This window comes from Seriola dumerili, unplaced genomic scaffold (assembly GCF_002260705.1).
Source record: "Seriola dumerili isolate Sdu_G_001 unplaced genomic scaffold, Sdu_1.0 BDQW01001222.1, whole genome shotgun sequence".
In the NCBI taxonomy this organism is placed as follows: Eukaryota; Metazoa; Chordata; class Actinopteri; order Carangiformes; family Carangidae; genus Seriola; species Seriola dumerili.
In genome coordinates this window covers 690,828-711,342 of record NW_019175477.1, presented here as the reverse complement: position 1 = coordinate 711,342, position 20,515 = coordinate 690,828, and the positions used below count along the sequence as shown (strand labels likewise).

The 20,515-nt window shown below is 39.3% G+C and overlaps 1 protein-coding gene across 3 annotated transcripts in view; it reads left to right on the top strand.

The window, feature by feature from the left end:
* The window catches only part of LOC111238175 (microphthalmia-associated transcription factor-like), a 30,249-nt gene that overhangs the window by 4,930 nt on the left and 4,804 nt on the right, over positions 1-20,515 (top strand). For 2 of the 3 annotated variants that reach the window (XM_022767575.1, XM_022767573.1), the window contains exons 2-8: positions 8,621-8,861; positions 17,231-17,446; positions 17,562-17,657; positions 18,428-18,545; positions 18,893-18,985; positions 19,100-19,156; positions 19,353-19,428. In XM_022767575.1, coding sequence (XP_022623296.1) covers positions 8,621-8,861; positions 17,231-17,446; positions 17,562-17,657; positions 18,428-18,545; positions 18,893-18,985; positions 19,100-19,156; positions 19,353-19,428 — 897 coding nt within the window. The remainder of the gene's footprint in view (positions 1-8,620; positions 8,862-17,230; positions 17,447-17,561; positions 17,658-18,427; positions 18,546-18,892; positions 18,986-19,099; positions 19,157-19,352; positions 19,429-20,515) is intronic. The other variant, XM_022767574.1, reaches the window with a different exon arrangement.

The window sequence follows — 20,515 nt, the reverse complement described above, 5'->3', positions numbered from 1 at the left end:
CTTTGCTTACTGTGTGAAAAAAGAGCTTGCACCTCCTCTCCTGAAAAATAAAGATATTAGTCATGAGCATCTTCAGATCAGGTCATTTTTGCTGAAGGTCAAGAAAAGCTTTTTTCTTTGATTTGCTTATTGTGTGTAAAAATGAGGATTAGTTATGTTTTTAAGCTATGAATGGTTACTTTTTACAGTGCAACAATGTGCTGGTTGTCTGTTATTATCACCTTCAAAGAAAATCGGGAATATCGTTTTGGGAAAAGCTGCTTTGTTGTGTTCGTACATCCTCATTTACACAAACTTGGAAACCTCATGGACTCACTCAACCTGCTGCAGGGGAGTGTATGAAATCCTCCTCCCCCTCAGTGTCCTTGGACGTTCTGTTTTCTCCGTGTTTCAGCACAGAGGGAGCAGGAGCAAGAGCAGGCCGTCCTGCTGAAAACAAGTGGAGGGAATTATGAAGGGTACAGAAACCTAATTATAGAAATAAGACCCGGCAAGTTCAAGTTATCCCAACCAGACTTGGCTTCCTGGAAACACCATGCAAAGAACCTGATTATCTCTTTGGATGCTTTAACAGCTTACCCTGTTTTGTTTTGCTCTGGAGTCTGAAGCTATGAATGTCTCTAGCAGCAGTGCTATTCTGCAGGGGAAATGAGTTTACAACATTTAGAGTTTGTACCAATTTTACATCAATTTGACAGTTGTTTATGTAAAGGTTATGGTGAGTTCTTATTGGAGAACATAGTAAAAGTTTGCTAGAGACAAGCAGCATTGTTAGGGACTGTAGATCTGAGTGGCAATGGTTAGTTTACCAGAGGAGCAGGTTTGCCAGTTACTTTCCTAAGCGGATGGGAATAAATAAAATTTGCAATTTCTCAAATTGATTTTTGTTGGGTTGGACTTTATATATGGACTTGTATATGTCCATATCTGTTTTTATACTGATGAATATGCCAATTATTTTCTAGATTAATTGTTTAAAATGTCAGAAATTGTTGAAAATTCTGATTACAATTTTCTAAAGCTCAGTGTCTTGTTTTGTCCCACAAAGGGTCAAAAACCCAAAGATCTTCAGTTTATTATTACTGAAGACAAAGTATTCAGTTGATATCAGATGTTATGTTTTCTGTGGTTTATATTGTGGCATCACGCAGGGTCGGTTGTGTTTGTTAACTGTCGTTTATAAGCTGCTGCTGTGTGCAGAAGTTCTGTATTTAACTAGTCCTCCATATGTAAACACAAGAGTTTCAACTTGCAGTTGTTTACATGGTTAAACTATTTACTTAGTTGTAGTTGTTTGTACAATTTGCTCCTTACTGCCTCTCTCTTTTCAAAACAATGTTTTTAAACTGCATCCTCTGTGTGCAGAACATTCATAATTGATGCTCAAGACTTGACAATTGTGTACAGATGCTTCACATTATCACTGACTTGCTTGCTAGTAAGTGACACTGGGGGATGATGCCAGCTGCAGCACACTAGGGGGGGGGGGGCTGATCAGCAGGGGAGACCGAGGGGATCAATGTACTGTCATGTAGGGTCATAATCACTGAGCTGTATTCCAGCAGGGAGGTCGTGCAGTGTGCCAGTGCGGCCTGATCTGCTCTGTGAGTACAACACCTGCATTCTGGTAGAGAGAAACAAAAGCAGACAGGATCATCACAGGCGGCTGGTTTTGCAGGGCGGTGTTTTAGCAGCGCAGTTTCTCAGCTGCCTGTTAACATGAGATCTCACTAGCCTGTCCTCTCTCACCATTCTTGCACTTCACTCCCTTTATACTTACAAGATCACAGCTAAGTGAAGGTGCATTGGACTAAAAGAGGAAAGATCTCCCTCTGGTGGGAGAATGGCTTTTAATGACTTTATTTAAAGACTGAAAGATTTAAATGATGTTTTGTGTAAGGTCTCTTGGGTATGATTTTACATCTGAGATATGAAATTAATCTCAAGACACATGACACATATTAGTGTGTCACAGTAAATGTTAGACTTGTGTAAGATAAGTGTGTTACGTGTGCTGCTGTCAGAGTGTGTGTTCATTCTGATTTGAAGAGACTTTGCTCAAAGGTTGAAGAATTTTCTCAGCTCGCAGAAAAGCTTGTTATCCTTGAATTGCAGTTTGAACATTATTATGAGCAAAACATAGAAATCATATCTGCCCAGCGAAAATCAGATTTTTAATTTCTCAGATAAAATGAAAGACGGTTTCCATGTTTCTCTACTCCATAAAGAGCCCCTCGAGGTCTGCTTTTAATGCTCTCCAAAGTTACGTTTCCTCATAAAAAAAAAAAATCCAGAATCTATGATCCATGTAAATTGTTACATTTTACAAATTATTGCAAAATTTGAACTGGTGGACACAAGATGTTTTGTCTCTTAACTGAAAAGTCCATTCTCAAGTTTCTACATGACATTTGTGTAAGTAGAATATTGGATTATAATTGGCTTCCAAACCGGCTGTAATGTAATAAAATTATCTCATACAATATATACACTTCCTAAACTCAGGTTTGAGGTGAACAGAGAGGAACTTTTTTCCTTCAGCAGATGAAAGTGGAAACTCTGCACATACACCATTCTGCACAGTGCAGGTCAAACGTGCAAATAAACCGTTTAAAAACTCAGTGTATTATCTGAGAAATGCATCGTCATAAAGCTGAAAACAAGCTGCTTTACTTAATGCACGACATTATGGAGATCTGTGGTTTTCACAGGACAGCGACTAAAACTTGGTTGCAAGCCGTCCACTCAACAGTGGCGACACATGTCTCGAAGTGAAACAGTATCTGTGTGGTTTTAAAGCGGCGTGTTGATGGACAGTGTGTTTCCAGTGGGCGCCAGCCCTCTCCTCTGCTCTGCTCTGGACGGGGCTGGTCCTCTGCCTGGGACTCTGTGTGGCGATTGGAGATTCCAGGCCGGGCCCTGGAGCCTCCCCCCTCTGACACACTTTCAGCGCTGCACCACCAGCATGACTTTCACTGCTCTCCAAGGGCGGGTGGTGCACCTTCAGGAAAAAACAAACAAATATGGAGGCTGTAGGAGTGCAAGTGTACAGACCCTGCTCCTTTGATTGTCTGTGAGTATGGCGCCTCCGCATCTGTGATATTGTTGGCATGCATTAAGGCATACTTTTGGAATGTGTATGCGTGTGTAAAACACTACAAGTTACACATGAAGGACAGTGTGCACAGAGCTGTGTGTGGGGAAGTATATACTACCATAGCTTTAGCAAGTTTCTCCTCGTGCAGTGTGTTTGCGTTGAGTAGTTTTGGCAATAACTGGTTAATGATCAAAATCACAGTTTGTCAAATAGGCATAGAGTTGATTGCAAGTGGTAATTGATTAACTTAAGTACATAAGAGGTTTAAAAATCTGATGATACTTTGACAAATAGCACTCACCTTTTTGATACAATAGTTGATTTGTAGCAGAAAAGTTGTTTGTACAAAGTCAAATTAATTGCCTATTAGTTTTTAGATGAGGTTGTTATTTTACCATCGTTGCCCATTAGGCAGAGCTATTCTTTGGTCACTAAAGGGTCATCAGGTCTGCAAGGTCTGAGAGGCAGCCCTCTACCATCCACCATCTCCAGTCAATTACCAGCAGGGACACTGGTGGTACTAGAATATTTTTCTTTAACAGCTCAGTGGTTTGACTGCGATCAGACCTGAGTCGCTCCACTGAACTCTGTTACTTACCTTTGCTTCTCTCTGGATGCAAAGCTACTTCATTCTCCTGTTCAGTCGCTGTCTGTCTTTCTGTCTTTCTGTCTGTCTGTCTGTCTGTCCGTCTGTCTGTCTGTCTGTCTGTCTGTCTGTCTGTCTGTCTGTCAGTCATTAAGACCTGCATCAAAGACTCAGCTCTGACTAATGGAGTATGATGGAGTAGTGTAGTGAGCAGATCCAGAGGAATCATGAGTTGGGTGGGTGGGGCTCTTCAAGACTGTGCAGCCATTGTTTTTTCTGAGATACACACAAACAAGAGAGGAGGTGCGCACACGCGCGCGCACACACACGCATGCACACACACACACACGAGTGACAAAGTTAAAAAGGACAAAAGAGCTTTTTATGTGTTTCAGTGGTTTGTTTGGCAAGAAGCCACAGAACATTTCAAGAGAAGAAACAGAGAGAGAGAGAGGTTGAGCTTTGCTTTGTAGAGCAGTTTCTGGTCATTCATGCACGCACGCGCACACAAATACACATGCACACACACATATACACACAAGTCAATCTGATATTCAGGAATGTATTAAAGAAAATCATGAGGTGCTACAACTCTCAGTAGATCTTAGCTATAAACCATTCACCACTGTTTGGAAACACATGGGGGCTAATATCCTGTAATTATTCAAGTGTAATTAAACCTTTTGATGGGGGTCAATATTATACATTTTAGATCTATTTTAAAATTTTGTCTGCATTTCAAGTACAGCCTGACAGATACACAGATTTGGCCGGTTTTAGGGATACCAATGCCAATACTGGCTCATCACAGATGTATTGTTAGTGTTGTATATGTTGGCTGATGAATAATGGCATAAGAAATGTCAGTATAGAAATTTTCAACAAAGTTTGAGGTAGTTTAGAAACAGTGTCTTCTCCTAATGCTATATGTTCAGGCGTGAAAAGCACAGTCTGAGTCACAGTTGGCCTGGCTTTACAAAGCGTGACTTCCAATTTTGCTTTTCTTGGTCCGGACTGAAATATCTCAACATATATTGGATGGATCCCAATGAGATTGTGTAGAGACATTCATGGTGTCCAGAGGACAAAGCTTATACTGACTTTGATGATCCCTCGACTTTTCCTTTAGTGCCACTATGAGGTTGAGGTCTTTGATTTTATTAGTAAAAGCTCTTGACAGCTTTTGGATTGATTACCATGGATTGCGCCCAGGGGATGAATCCTAATAACTTTGACTTTTCATCTGGCAGATGAACCAGTGGGACAAATTTTTTTTTTTATTTGTGCTTTGGTTCATTCATCAAAACTAATGACACTCCCCTTGTATGTACTTTCTGTGTAATAGTAATTAGCAAATGTTAGCATGCTAACACGCAGAACTGGGTGGTGAATATGGTAAGCATTATAATTGCGATAATTGTTAGCATTGTCATTGTGACATTAGCATTTAACTTAGAGCTCTGGTGTGCCTATGTACAGCCTCACAGAGCTGCTAACATCGCGGTAGACTGTTAGAGTGTTGTTTTTGCATTTCCCTAAGTTCTTCTGTAATTTCTTCTCAAAAAGTCAACACACTGTCTGAGTTTTCATGTGGATTTGGCTTTACATGATGGAGTGCTATTTGACATAATAACAGAGTTATTACACTCACTCATCTTTGCGGAAGTGTCCTTTAAAAACACACGCTTTGTTCCCATGGAGGTGTGCAGGTGTGTGTCTGTGTTTTCTCTCGCACTGCCGGCTCTTGAGTCTCTTGAGCTGGAGACAGAAACTGGTGGATCCTCTCTTATTCCTGGAAGTGCTGCTACACCTTCAGGTTGTTGTTGTGTTTGAGGTGACAACAAATGTGTTTTTCACTCCGATTGCCTGGAAGGGTGTGAAGATGTTTTGATCAGAAGAGTCATTGCCAAAACTATTAAAGTTGATGGTGTAAAGCTGAGGGGAGAGCAGATGTAAAGCTGTGAAAGGAGCTGCTGTACAGAGATATTTATAAGCTGAAGAATATGTGCAGCCGTGGTTTTTAATTAGAGTCAATAATAACTAGAAAAAAAACATCTGTAACTGTTAGCAACAACTGATAGATGTGTTTTTAAAAACATTGTTTATATAAAATAATAATTTGCGTGATTGAGTGTGGGGGAAAGAAAAGTGTCGGATTTAATATCTGTGGACGAAGGAAACGTATTTTTGTGTTTTTGCTGCACTTTCATTCACCTCTGTAAAAGTAAACATCCTGAAGTGCAAACACAGGACTGACGCAGGGCAGGGAGGCTGTTAGCGGCGGCTGCTGCTTAAAGCTGCCCTGTGGAGTTTTTTTATGTAAACGAACAGAAGTTATGTTTATATGCAATGTTTCTAACCAAAACACGTTATATAGGTTTCTTCTTTTTAATATTTCAGATGCATTGTTTACATCCACATTTACTTGGTATAGCAGTTGGCACCTTGCTGTGTTTGTCGGTGCATTACTGCCACCAACTGTCAATCAGTGGAACAGCATGAAACCAAGCTGTCTGCGCGCACACATTCATGCATGATACAAACAAAACGTGGACGCACTCATAAAAACTATTTCAAAATAATACATATTATTGGATATTAATAATTGACACATTCATCTATGAGTGTCACTTTAATGTTGCAGCTGGTAAACATGGGGCTAAACTACTTTATATACAGTCGGGTAGCACTGGCATAACTAGTGGCATTTGATATGTAATAATGTATCATCACTTATTTTGTATAATCTGGATCTGTAAAGTATCTGCAGCTGTCAGATAAATATAGTCTAGTAAAATACAGTGTGTGTGTACAATGTGGTAGAGTAGAGGTATGAAGTAGTTTAAAATGGAAATACTCAAAGGAAAGTACAAAGTACAAGTACCCCAAATTTTGGGTAAATCTACTCAATTACTTTCCGCCACAGAGTGCACGACTGTGTGAGTGTGTGTGTTTTAGGGTGGCATCAAAAGACAAGGTGAAGCAATCAGTACAATAGGCAACTGTCTCCCATTGTGTGTAATTGTGGATTTCTCCAGCATATTGTACAACACTTACATTTGACATTAAGAGGCACTATTTAAAAAGTAAAGATCATAAGGCTGAGCAGCATCAGTGTTAACTAACGATTATGCTCATTATCAATGAATCTGTTGACTATTTTCTCAATTAGTCAATTAAAATTGTAAAAAAAAAAAAATCACATCGCAACTTCCCACAACACAGACGACAGTTTCAGATTGACCAACAGCACAAACCCAAAAATATGACGTTTACTATCAAAGAAGTTAATATTTGCATTTTAGAAGTCAGAACCAGTGGCATTTTTGCTTGAATGATTCATTCATTATTCATTAAAAAAAAAAAATGTTTTAACCTTAAAATGGATTAATCACCCACTTGTTTCAGCTCTAGTTTAATGAAAATTTTTATGGTAATTTTGCCTGCAGTTCTAGTTCTTATTTTTGTAACTGGCGAAAAGAAAGGGAAATGAAACTGCCCTTGTCTTAAAACTCAAACCCTCAAACAGTGAAGTAGATTATAAGAAAGAAGAAAAATCAAAGGATTCAGTTCTGGCAGTGGAAATGAAAAATTAAAACAAGCTGTTTTAGCATTAGATCCAGTGACTTTTGGTTGAAATATCTGGGATGAAAGGAAACACAATCGCCCAAAGTCACACAGACAAAGGAATTATGCATATGAACACTAAACCTGATTCTGTGTATTGGGTGAAGTACAAAGGAACTTGAACAAAAAAATGCTGTCGGATTGAAAGCAAACTGCTGCAGTACTTTCAGAGAACAAGCTTCAGTCTTTGTTCGGCTGTAACACAGTTATCAAATATACTTACTAATGAATTTATCCAGGATCAGGAATCAGCGATTTCGCCTCAGCATTGTCTTCAGAAATTAATAGAACTGTTTATATTAATCTTGAAAAATAAGTCTAGTGTGCTCTCTTATTTGACTGTAGATAATGTGATTATATATGTCATTTAGTTAATTTAATATATGTTATTGTATAATATAGCATGATTTTGTTTTTGTGCAGGGTTCAGTGGGCGGGGTGTCAGACAATGAGATTATATGCAGTGCTGGGGGGGAGAATTATGGTATGTTGAGGGCTCAACACCCACTGAATACGCTGTAGACCGAAGCTGTGTTTGACTCCGCTGGCTAATTAGTGCGATTACTGCACAGCTGGATTGGCCAGACGTTTTACTGAGTTTTATCAAAAGGATCACTCACTCGATGAAGGCTTCATCCCGACAACTTCTGCTTCAGCAGAGTCTCTCTATTTTAGGACTGCAGGACTCTGTCTGGGGAGAAGCCGTCTAAATTTAAGAGAGTGGGAAAACTGAAGCAACCTTTTGTTAAAAATGTTCCTCTTTCTGTTGAGCGCAGCAGCTGCTTTTTTGCTCTCTTGTAAGTCCACTGTTCAAAGCATAATGACATTTCATTTACCATCAGAAATTGCACGAGGAAGCTAGATGGAAGCTTAAAAATGACTGAAATGATTAAAAGACGGTCACATTTTTTTCAAATTACAATCATTTAATGTGTTTTCGATCAGCTAATCAATCAATCGACCAGTCATTGCAGCTCTACAGTAAAGATTTTCATTTTGATCTCTGCTCCTTCAGTCATCCTCTCAGCCAGTTTCCTTTCATCACATTAACCTTTTATTCCATCTGCCTTCCCTCCATCTTCCTCTACCTTTTCTTCTAATCGTTCTCTTCACTTGTCTCTTTTGCTTGACCTCTCTTTCCTCGTCTGACCTCTCCCTACCCTCTCTCTGTTATCAGTCTCTTTCTTTTTGCCTCTCCTCACCTCACCTTTTCCAGTCCCCCTCACCTCCTTTCACTTTCCCTCTCTTCCCTGACATCCCCACCCTGGCCATCTCTGCTCATTCATCTGGCATCTTTCTCCCCTCGGCAGCAGCCCATCGGACCAGCACGGCTCCTCCAAGCCCCCGCTGAGCTCCTCGGCCATGACATCACGCATCCTGCTGCGGCAACAGCTGATGCGGGAGCAGCTTCAGGAGCAGGAGCGGCGGGAGCAGCAGAGACAACAGGCCTCCCAGTACCCGCAAACCACAGCGGCCCAAACCCCAGCCATCAATGTCAGCGTGCCTGTCAGTTTGCCGCCTGCTGCACAGGTACCGATGGAGGTGCTGAAGGTAAGCAACAGTGCTGCTGGTTTAGTGTTGGCAAGAGAAGAAGAGGGAATGTGGCAGCATGTATGATTGTCAGAATTATTACAGTGTATGTATAAAGTTTCCACCTCTGAAATTAGAAGTTGCATGTGTCATTGCTGCAGTCTGAGCGGTCCAGGCGCGGCTGTATTTATAGAGTTTATTGACTCGTGTGTAGACAGTCAGGCAATCGTGGTTTTACTATGAGTGTGTAAAAAAACACAGGAGTGAGTGAAGTGTGTTAAAATGCGTATATGGGGATTATCTTTCCTGAGAGAATTCCTCTTTAATGCATGCTGTGCTTCCAGCCATTTGGATTTAGCCATCTTTAATCCTATTTGCTCAGCTACATTCACATCTTTTCATAGCTTTGATTCCCTGGCAGTCCAAGGGACAGGAGACTGTTAAGATTTTCTGTAGGAGTAGAGACCGTTGTGTTTGAGCGTGCATTTTAACAAGGCACCTTGGTGAGTTTTCCTGTTTGTCTTCTGCATGTGTTTTCAGAAAGCTTGTTTTGAAATGGCAGTTTATGAAATGGCAATAGAAATGCATTGAGCTGCGTTGCGTGGCGCCAAGCTTCCTTATCTGCGATTGAGAATTTCTGTGTTATTGCTATTTTGTGGTTTTATCTGCTCTTTTTTCTGGTGCATTTTCCTCTGATTCTGATTTTACAGTATAAAAAAACTCAAAGTACAAAGATTTTAAGGTTTTTTTTTTTTTAAGTTGTTCCTGACTAAACACTTGAGTGAGTCGCTCTTAGTTCAGTTTTGTGAAGCATTTTTCTGGAAAATGCGGCTTTTTCATGATTGTGAAGCTGATGCACGTATGTACGTGGAGTTTGTCATGAGGACACATGCTTATCCAGATATGCCTGCGTGCATGTATTTACAGTTTCGTGTGTTTGAGATTTTGTGTTACTCTAACAGAGACACCAAGTAATCTTTTTGCTGTCAGTGATCTGTTTTTTCAGTTTCTTTGGAAACACTGCGATCATAGATGCAAGTCTTTTGTAAAAAAAATATATATAAAAAAAAAACATATATATATATATATATATATGTGTGTGTGTGTGAACTTCAGGGAATCTTTTTACAAATATATAATTGCATTTGTGCACTTGTGTCTCTAAGATCATAATATTTACCAAAGAAATGTGAATTTTTTACAACATTAAATAGGTGCTCATCACTTCATATTGGCGTCTGTGGAGGCAATAAAAAGTAATGTTCTCTCAAATGTGACTGCAATAAAATGTTGTGTTTAGAATGATATTATAGCTTCTACACAGGCTGTGTGGACTACAGTTCATGAGCAGTTGTTCAGAGAATCAGAGAATACATCAGAGTTTTAATTGTATAACTTTAAAGTACTGATACACTGTGAGTGTATTGGGTAATCTTTGTTGAACTAATTCCATCCACAACACATTCAGAGATTTCATGGTTACTTGCTCAGCCGCACTTTCATCACCCTGGATGTGTGTGGCATGGGCCAGCAGTGAAGGATACATACAGTATATCCATTGAAAACATTGCCCTCTTCATGCAGCATAAACATTACTTATACTCTCCATAATCTGCTGCTCTTTGAGAGGTTTAGGACGCCCCCACCCTGAACCCTCACCCTGTATACAATACATCAAGTTAGAGTAATTTCTCTGCTTTGTCGAGAGCTTACAGACATTCTTCATTGACTGAAGTCCTCCAATGAAAAGGCCGTTCCAGCTTGGCGCTGTTGAGCTGGGTTAACCTGCTCCCCTGTCTGTGGGTAGATTAGCAGAGTCCACACAAAGCTCAGGGGTACCAGGCAGAGCTGCTGGACCTCAAAAAGTGCAAACATTAAGCTCAGATGAGTTTATCTAAAGACTGATTGGACCCTTAATTAACCAAGTGACCTCTGACCTTCTGGGGAATAAGTAAAGGATCAGTTTAGGGATCAAGACAAAGGCGAGCACAGCCTTGCCACACACCGAACGCTAATTCAGTGAAGAATGCTCGTAATTAGCCCCCACTGCTTTCATTCCATGGCATATTTAAAAAAAAAAATACTGCTTTGAAATTTATGTAGGATAACTTCCTAAAAGGGTTAAAAAATGATTTCTAGTTTTTTTTTTTTTTTTTTTTTTTTTTTCTCAGAGGATTTATGGGTCCATGAAAAGAACAAAGTGCTCTTCAACCTTGTACAAAATGTACGTTTCTTTTGGATTATAGAGTCCGTGTAGCTCGTGACCGGTACGCATCAGAAAGTATATAAAGATGCCACACAGATATTTCATTTCATTTTGGATTTGTTCATTAATTCAGCAAGACAGTTAACTTGTAGTTTTCAATCTCAAGCACAAGATTATACTAGAAATTTGGTGAAGTTTTGTGTAAAAATGATTTAATTAGCACTGTGCAATATTAGCCAGTGTTGACATTTCTGTCAGCACAGGCTATAATTGCTCAATAATTTTAGTCACTGATTTTTATTATTCGTTTTCTGACTACTGTGAGCGTGGAAAACTGCGAACCACACTGTCAAAGCCCGTTTTCTAAGGATTTATGCAAATTTTAAGAAAACATTTCCCATTTAAAGACTCAAGGTTTGTATTACGTTGGTAATTTGCCAAGCTTTTGCATAACAGCATGACAATTTGCCAGAGGTGGAGAAGACCACACGTTGCTCTGATGTAGCTGCTCACATTAGCATCACAGTTGTTGTCTGCGAGCTCCACAGTGCACGTTAACAGCTTAACTGTGAGACAAAGTAGCCCATTCTTCTAGTCTGCGTAGCAAATGGGGGCATTCTTGTTAATGCATCCTGGTAGGACCATCATGGAATGCCCAAAGCATACAAGTCAAAAAAAATACAAATCAGCGTTTGTCATTCTGCTCTCACCCTGCATCCTTCCACAGTACAGCAGGGCGCTTTGTGTGTGTTTCTGCTGAGTGTTTCTGACTCTTCAGGGGTTATGGTGCTGAGGCCCTCTGGGCTGTGGATGGCTAAAAAGGAGCTGATAAACAACAAGATGTCTTGTTTGCTGTGGTTGCAGATGCTGTGAGCTAGCCGTTGATGTCACATTTCCAAACAGTGTATTTTGGAAAGAGTACATTAAGTGAAGTTGAGGAAAATAAAGTTCAGGCCCTGGCTGCTGGCTCTGTGATCTCTCTGTAACCCCATTTCTCTGCTCGCTGGCTTTTACACAAGCTGACCAATCCAGTTTGTGTTGATGTATCCACTTGGTAAATACACTGGGAAAAACAGCCTTTTCTCACTCCTCGGGACTCTTTACTAACAGATAACTTTTTCACCCTTGGACCAGTTCATCATAAAACAAGCTACAGTATTTATTGACAAGGCCAGGATGTTCCAGTCTGAGGTCTGTGGCCCTCAGGGGGCTCCAATGAACTCAGACCAGTGAGACCATCTAATTATGTGTGATAATTTAGGTAATCCCTGAGGACAGAAACAAGATGGAAAAAACACTTATGCTCATTTTAATGTCAAGACAAAACTAACTGATTTCAGACGGCTAAAAAAGGTCTGATATTTACTATTTTTTTTTATGATTTTAGGGCTGTGACTAATGGTTATTTATATTTTCACAATTGATTGATCTAGTCTTTATTTTCTCAATTAAATAATGGATTGTTGGGTCCATAAAATTACCACAAATGTAACTGATAAGAGGTGATGTATTCAGATTGCTTGCTTTGCTCGAAAAAAGCAGCAAATCTACACATTTGAAAAGCTGGAACCAGGATTTCTGCTTTAAAAATTACTGTAACAGTTAATAATTTACCTAAATAGTTGCTGATTATTTTCTGTTGATCAGTGAATCCATTAATCAACTAATGATTTCAGCTCAAAGCAAAATGTCTGAATGTTTGAGGAAATAATAGAGAGAATGATTCAGGACTTAACATCCGTGTTTACCGTAATACTTTAGGGTAACATCGTTGTATCTTTTAATGGGGCACCTTCAACTTCGACTTGTCTCGTGCACTAACTGCCCTCACTGACCTCTTTGTTTCTATTCTTAGTGTAGGAGCAAGACAGACAGTTGTATGGGGCTCTTACAGTTAATCCTTTGTACAGTTTCTTCAAGTTTCTTTGTTTCTATTTTTAGACGATGGCAGCTATCACTTCTGTGGATGTGTGAATTTACAAGAGACAAGCACAGACAGAAAAGACGGAGTCACTGGGTCTTTGTGTCGGTGCATAAGAGAAACATTAGAGTACATGTCTGCATACTGCAGTTGTTTCCAACCTCGGTGTCTGGGACCACGCAAAGGGTCACAAGATGAATCTGAGAGGTCGTGAGACGATTAACAGGATTGATCAGAAATCAGAAAAAAAACAAAATAAACACGTTTCTGCTCTAGAAATTCATTGTTTGCCTTTTTTGTTGTAAAATAGAAATATTTGAATAATGCTGGGGTTGTACTAGTTACCACCTGTACACATGCAACCTGTGATAAGTAGTCACTAGCAGACTTGTGGTTTCTTGGGAAGCATTAGTATGGAATCAGTGGTGGAAGAAGTACTCTGGTCTTTAACTTAAATAAAAGTATTAACACCACAATGTAAAAAATCTCCATTACAAGTAAAGGTTTAATATCCCTTTTTTAAGTAAAAGCATTGGCTCGTTGGCCCCTGTGACTGATTTATTATCATACAGTATATAACATTATTAGGTAGTTGCTGCTGATACATTAGTGTATATGTAGTATTTTACTGTTATAACTGGTCAATGCTGAGTTAGTTACTACATGTAGGTAGTTTAGTCCAATGGTGCCCAACCAAGGGGTCGGGACCTCCAAAAGGTCACCAGATAAATCTGGATAGTCGTGAGATGATTAATGGGAGAGGAAAGAAAAAAACAACACAAAGTCTGATTCTTGGATCTGTTTTCATTTTTTATGAAATATTGGACAGTTTTACCCCTTTAGGTCTGATTTTAATACCTGAGGAGGTTAAAGGGGAAATGACTTTTTGATGGAGCAGCTAACAGCTCACAAATATCAGTGATGTATTTCTTTTTCTCAAGGGGTCACAACTGGTTTTATGCATTTCATTCATCATATGTTGTTGTGTTATTTAATGTAAAATCTTATCTGGAAAGTAAACAGTAACTATAGCTGAGAGATAAATGCAGTGGAGTAAAAAGTACAATGTTTGTCTGTTAAATGTATAAAGTGACAGAAAAATTACTTACCAAGTAAAGTGCAAGTAAAGTGCAAGTAAGCACAGTACTTGAGTAAATGTACTTGGTTACTTTCTACTACTGCATACAGCATGCGCTTGCTAGCACAGAAATGAATGAAGAGCATATTTTCAGCAGTAGAAATATTCTAATATCCACTTATTGCCGTCCATGTCTTCATCCTGTATCTGGAGCTGTTTGTATAGTTTGTATTTTCAGAGCCTGGGAGCTGCCGAGCCGACTCATTTCTGGCTTTCACAGAGTTGACCTGTATTTGAAAAAACTGCAACAGATTTGTTTATAGCATGATATTATTAATATTAATAATTCTTCTTTTAACACCTAGTTAACAGTAAGGCGGGACATTAGATGAACCTCAAAGCAGTTGAGTAAAGAAGCAGAAATTTGTGCATTGATGAATAAAAAAGCTTACAGGAATGAAAGGAATAAAACAGCCAGGGAGCTGATTATATTACTATACTACACTCTACTCCACTGTACCAACTGTACTTCTCTGCACGCTGTTTGCAGCTGTAAACCTGACCCTCAGAGATTCAGAGCAGGATGAATAACTGAAGTTGCTAAAGCAGCACTGGGGACTGTTTTTCCTCCAAACCAGCTGCTATAAAATGATGATTGTTCCTCTAAAGAGAAGGACAGCGCGCTCAGTAATCCTCCAGGTCTGTGGGAACGATTGAACTATTGCAGGGACAGGATTTTTCTTATTGATGTTTTCCCACAAGCGAATGTTATTTTCCATGTTATGACAGAAACTAACTATGAATTAAAGGTGTCACGGTTAAAAAACAGCAGAGGAGTTGTGACTGGTTGGATGTGATTGCAATACTGTCAAAGTAAAGACTAAAGAATTCTATTAGTGACCAACACAAATTAACTTCTTTCTTTTGCACTTTTGCCCAAAGCAGGGTATGAGATAATCAGTAATTGATGGGCTGTAAATCGTAGATTTAGGTGGTGTCAGTCATACCTGCAGGATACACTCTATGTTAACGTACCTCACATGAGTGCAGAACAATGATATCGTAACAGAGCATGAAAAAGCCTTTGTTGTGTTGAAAAGTGGAAAAGATTTGACAGTCACAGCAGTTAGGTACACCTGCACAATCTCATGCAGATCAATATAACAGCTCGTTGTATTGGATTGCATTAGACTATACAGGTGTACTTAATAGCACTGAGTGCATATTGCCTAAGCAGGAATACTCCTAAGTGCTAAACTAGGTCACTGGCGCACAGTTTAGTGTCCTCTCCAAAGAAAACATGCAAAACATTTTAAATGCTAACAAAATTCAAATATTCGATTGCATGATTACAAACTTGCAATGTGTGGATTTGTCAGATTATATGATCATCACTGCACATATTAAATATTGAGTAATAATGTTTAGCAGTCAGAGCATTTTTTTCTTTTTCTTATTCTCCATGTGTCGTGAAATTTAAGTTACTGTTGAAGTCGGTTCATTTTTTAAATATCTATTCAATTATCATATAATTCCAGCTGTCGGGTGTAGTCTGCAGACTGAAGCGGTATTCACAGCGGCAGAGGAAATGTCAGAGGTAGCTAAGAGTTCATCTAGAGCCTGTGACCTCCTCATAGCTCCGTTAATGAACCTAAATCCTCTGGTGTTAAGCAGAACAAACACATCAGTTTAAAAAACACGACGTGGCCGAGGCTGTTATTCATTGGTTTTGAGATGCAGTACGCCTGTTGTTGCCGATTAAACATGTCATTTTGAGACCCGAGGAGCGGTGAGCTTCAGACAAACAAGGATGTAACAGACTTTATTCTTTGTGCTGTAAAGAGCCGAGAACACATGCCAAGTATCCACAGGGTTAAAAAAAGTGGATGGGGCTAAGTAACAGCCCCGGGGCAAGTCTCAGTAAAAGAGGTGGCCTTTCAAAACAAAGGCAGTAACTGTAAGAACAGCATCTTGACATCAAGTGATACACCATAAAGGAATAAATTCAGATTTTACATAAAACAACACAAATTTGAAAAGGCTCATTGTGTTGTACTGAGATTCCTTGACATGCATAACTAATTACTTTTCTTGCCTTTTAAAAGATGAGCTGAATGTGTCCTCATGCTAACAAGCTTAGTCCTCTGGTGCAACCAAGAAGGAAGCAGCTACAGCACTTTTCAGTGTAGATAGAAGTTAAACACCGAAGTAGAAAATTTTTTTCGTTTTTGTTTTTTAAATTGGGATCGGATCAGTTTACTGGGAATGATGTTTGAGATGCTTGGATATCATCCTTATGAGGTATGTTTAAAATAATCTTATCAGGTTTAGAGAAAACACATCTTACATGCAATTCTACTAAATTTACTGTCTCTTGTGACATCGCTGAGACATGTATTATGTATCTACGTTTAGTGATTAACAATCTATAGTGTCTTCATTTTACGAATCACAGAATGCCTTCATCAAAAACTTCAGGCGAAACATGGGAAGGTTTAAAAATATACTCTCCACACGTGAACTGGAGCACAGCAGCTCTGCCTCCATTTAAAACCTTGACAAACACTGTCTCTGAAGTTTGTTTATTTGCCTGCAGTAGCTTTTCTGGATCATTAATGCTGCGTGGGGGATTAATGATCCACAGAAATCAAATCTATCCAGAACCAGGGGAGCGCAGAGACGGGTGTGCATGTAATTTTTGTTGCTGATAATATGTGGACTGAGTGCAGAAAAGCAGAAAGTAGTTGAGCTGAGGAGAAATATGTAGAGAATGTTTACTTCTGACGCTCTTTAAGATAACAACTCTTGACAGCGTCTCAAAAGAAAAATGCATAATTCATCGTAGGGTTTGAAATCTGTGTCAAGTTTATTTTATTATTATAGTCTGTGCTGTGAAATACCAGGAACTGGCACAACTTTGAGGTATATTTAGAGCTGTTTTAATCTACCAAAAGATGACTTTGTAAAAGCACATGTCCAAAAAAATAAAATGCGACAAGAATGATGATTTGAAAGGACCTTTCTCTTCTCTGTTTCATTTATATGGTCAGTATGAGCATATGATTTATTTCTAAACAAGCAGCATTTCTAACCAGCAACACATCCATTAAACTCTGTATCTTTCCTGGCACTAAAGCAAACCTTTGTATTTTCTACACATTCTCCTCTCCTCCGATCACTCACAGGTCCAGACTCACCTGGAGAACCCAACCAAATACCACATCCAGCGCTCCCAGCAGCAGCAGGTGAAACAATACCTTGGGAAGCTTGGCTCTCAGGCGTTGAGCTTGCCCTGCCCCAACCAGTCCTCTGACCACGGGGGCATGCCGCCAGGGCCGGGCAACAGTGCCCCCAACAGCCCTATGGCCTTACTGACCCTGAACTCTAACTGCGAGAAAGAGGTGACTGGTTTAATTCAGACTCATCTCACGGTGACACAAGGAGCACACACCTTTTTGTGATCATTTAATTCTACTTACCTGTATGTCTGTTGGCCTTCATGTCTTCTTGATTTAGATGGATGATGTCATTGATGACATTATTAGTCTGGAGTCCAGTTACAGTGATGATATCCTTGGCCTGATGGACCCGGGACTTCAGATGGCTAACACGGTATGTGTGCACTGCGGTGAGCCTGCATGCAAACCACACACTAAAGGTCACCACATGAGAGCTTTTGATGTGGTGCATTGTGGGGTAAAAACCATAAAAACGAATTCTATGGTACTCGAGAATAAACAAAATCTCAACCTTGTGATTTAGCCCTAGTAAGCTAAGTATCTACAGTTATGTGAATGTTAAAACTAGCTCCTTTGTGCTGCCAGGAAGAGCAACGATCTTTAGCTGTTTGCCCAAATTTGAAGAAGTAGTAATGACATTTTGTCTTCCTCAGCTTCTCAACAGAGACTCGAGGAAATAACTACACCCAACCAAGAGATAAACCAGCACATAAGCCTCCTCAAAACCACATTGTCCTCTTTGCACGTTTTTTGTACAGATTAAACAGTTAAGAAATATCATGTTAATTAGTGAGCTTTAGAAGTGCCGAAACACAGATGCTGTTACCTTTTGTTCAGAGTCAGGCTAGCTGTTTCCCTCTGTTTCTAGTCTTTGTGCTAAGCTTAGCTATAGGTACACATTTACCGGACATATATAATAGTAGCATCTCATTTAACTCTCTGCAAAAAAAGGAAACTATTCTTTTAATGATAACCTCACACTCATCCACATAATAAAACACCTGTTAAACTTTTCTCACCGTGTAAAAGGCCTGCTCCATGTCTCCACGCTTCCCATCATGCTCGTCCTGTGATGCTGATTAGCATCTATACAGGGAAGTTGGGTGCAATCCGTGTTTAATGTCTTTTGCTGTGTCCCCTCAGATCCCTGTGCCTGCAAACCTCATGGACATGTACGGTAATCAGGGTATGTCCCAGCAAGGTCTGCCCATCAGCAACTCCTGCCCTGCCAACCTGTCGAACATCAAAAGGGAATACTCTGGTAAGCACCGCAATCTGTCATAGCAAGAGACATACAAATGCTTTAAATGCCTGGCTCCTGTCATCAAAATATATTTAGCAAACATTTACAGATCCATGAGCTGTGAAAATTTACTCTAACACAGGTTCAGCTTCTCTATTGCACGGAAACCATGAAGACTATAACAATAAATGCAAAGTTCTACTCTCCAGGCCTTTGTGCAGCCCATAATGTAGCACGAATCCAGTTCTTATAATCCTTCTCCCTGTGGGGATGTTTACTGTATATGACTGACATGTTTTTCCATTGTATTTAAATATCTATTCTGTACATTTGTGGTTTTGAAAACAACATCATTTATCACGTAGTTTCACAATCCCCGGCCATCATGCATATGCTGGATAAGTCTGGATCCTGTGGCAAATTTGACAACTATCAAAGGCCTGAAGGGTTCCCTGTGGGTACGTCTGGTTAATTAGCTTCAAAATGTAGACGTTTAACTGCTGCACATTTTTTTTTTTTTATACTTGCACTGCACTGTTCATTTCATTGGTTAATCAAAATGTGTTTTCCAGAAGCTGAGGTAAGAGCTCTGGCGAAGGAAAGGCAGAAGAAGGATAACCATAATTTGAGTGAGTTTAAATTGCACTTTAATTGCTCTTAATTGTATACCGTACATATCTCCATCAATGGGAATGTTTGAAAATACTTGATGATTGTCGTGGTGCTGTTTGCTTTGTTGGAAAATAAAAATCATCAAAACAAATTTCCAAATAGTGTTTCATCAGATAATCATGGATTTGTTTCTCCTTTGTTTTTGTTCTGTAGTTGAGAGAAGAAGACGGTTTAACATCAACGATCGAATCAAGGAATTGGGAACTTTAATTCCAAAATCCAATGACCCGTAAGTTACTGATTTTAGTGCTTTATTTCTTATTGAAGACAAATTTGAAAACCATAATTACTGAGATTTTGTGACAACAAAACTTTTTTTTACAAGGAAAAGTCAGGAAAAAATGCGAATACAAATTATTGGAAAAATAAGTGGGAAAAATATAGATGAGTAATTCACCCTCTGCCTACCATAAACAGCCATTATACGCCAGTAGCCTGTTTAATAAAATGCTCATACTGTGTGCACGCTGAGAGAGTTACTGGTGGCTGTAATTTCTGTGAAAAGATCCCATCCTAATGCAATAAAAATGGAGGAAAAGTTCAGCTGAAACCAATATGAGCCTTCAGTAGTCTGAGTTAGACAAATCAAGCCAGTATCTTCCAAAGTTTTAGTACAATATCCCCTCTTTGTGTTACCATCCCTCTACGGCGGCTTATCAAGGAAACACTGTCTGGGGAAACACACAGAGGGAAATGTTGCACCAAAGAGACTGTAACATCTGAAGTTAACCACTTGATTTGTGTAACTCACTGTTGAATCTTCATATTAGCTTCAGCTGAACTTTATAATGTATTTCTGTGGATTTTGTCCCCCAACTATTAAGTTATACAGATTTGTCAGTTTTACATCATTTAAGTAAATGTTGAATCAATCATAAAATGGTTAAACGGATAAACTCTGATACACTCAAAGTTTAAATGTAGTATATACAAGTAAATTTCACTCAAACTGACTGATTGATGATGAATATATCAATCGTATTTACTGTATGTTTCTATTGATATTTTAAGGTTAAAAAAAGCTCACTCTTTCCCTGCCATTAGACCTTACCAGCAGCCCCTTTTGTTGTGTCTGTCCACCCATGGTTGTTTTGCTGAACCCCAGCTGGGTGCTCCACCCACACTCACACCTACATACACACAAACTCAGAGGGCTGCCTTTCACAAACAGCCCTGTCTTAAAGTCTTAAAGTAATTATACAGCTAACAGGTGTGTTTAGTTTCGATTTTCAGTACCAGGATTGAATCATTACTTTAAATTTAATTTTGTGAATGCAATAAAAAACCTAAAGTCTTTAAACAGCACCATAACACCT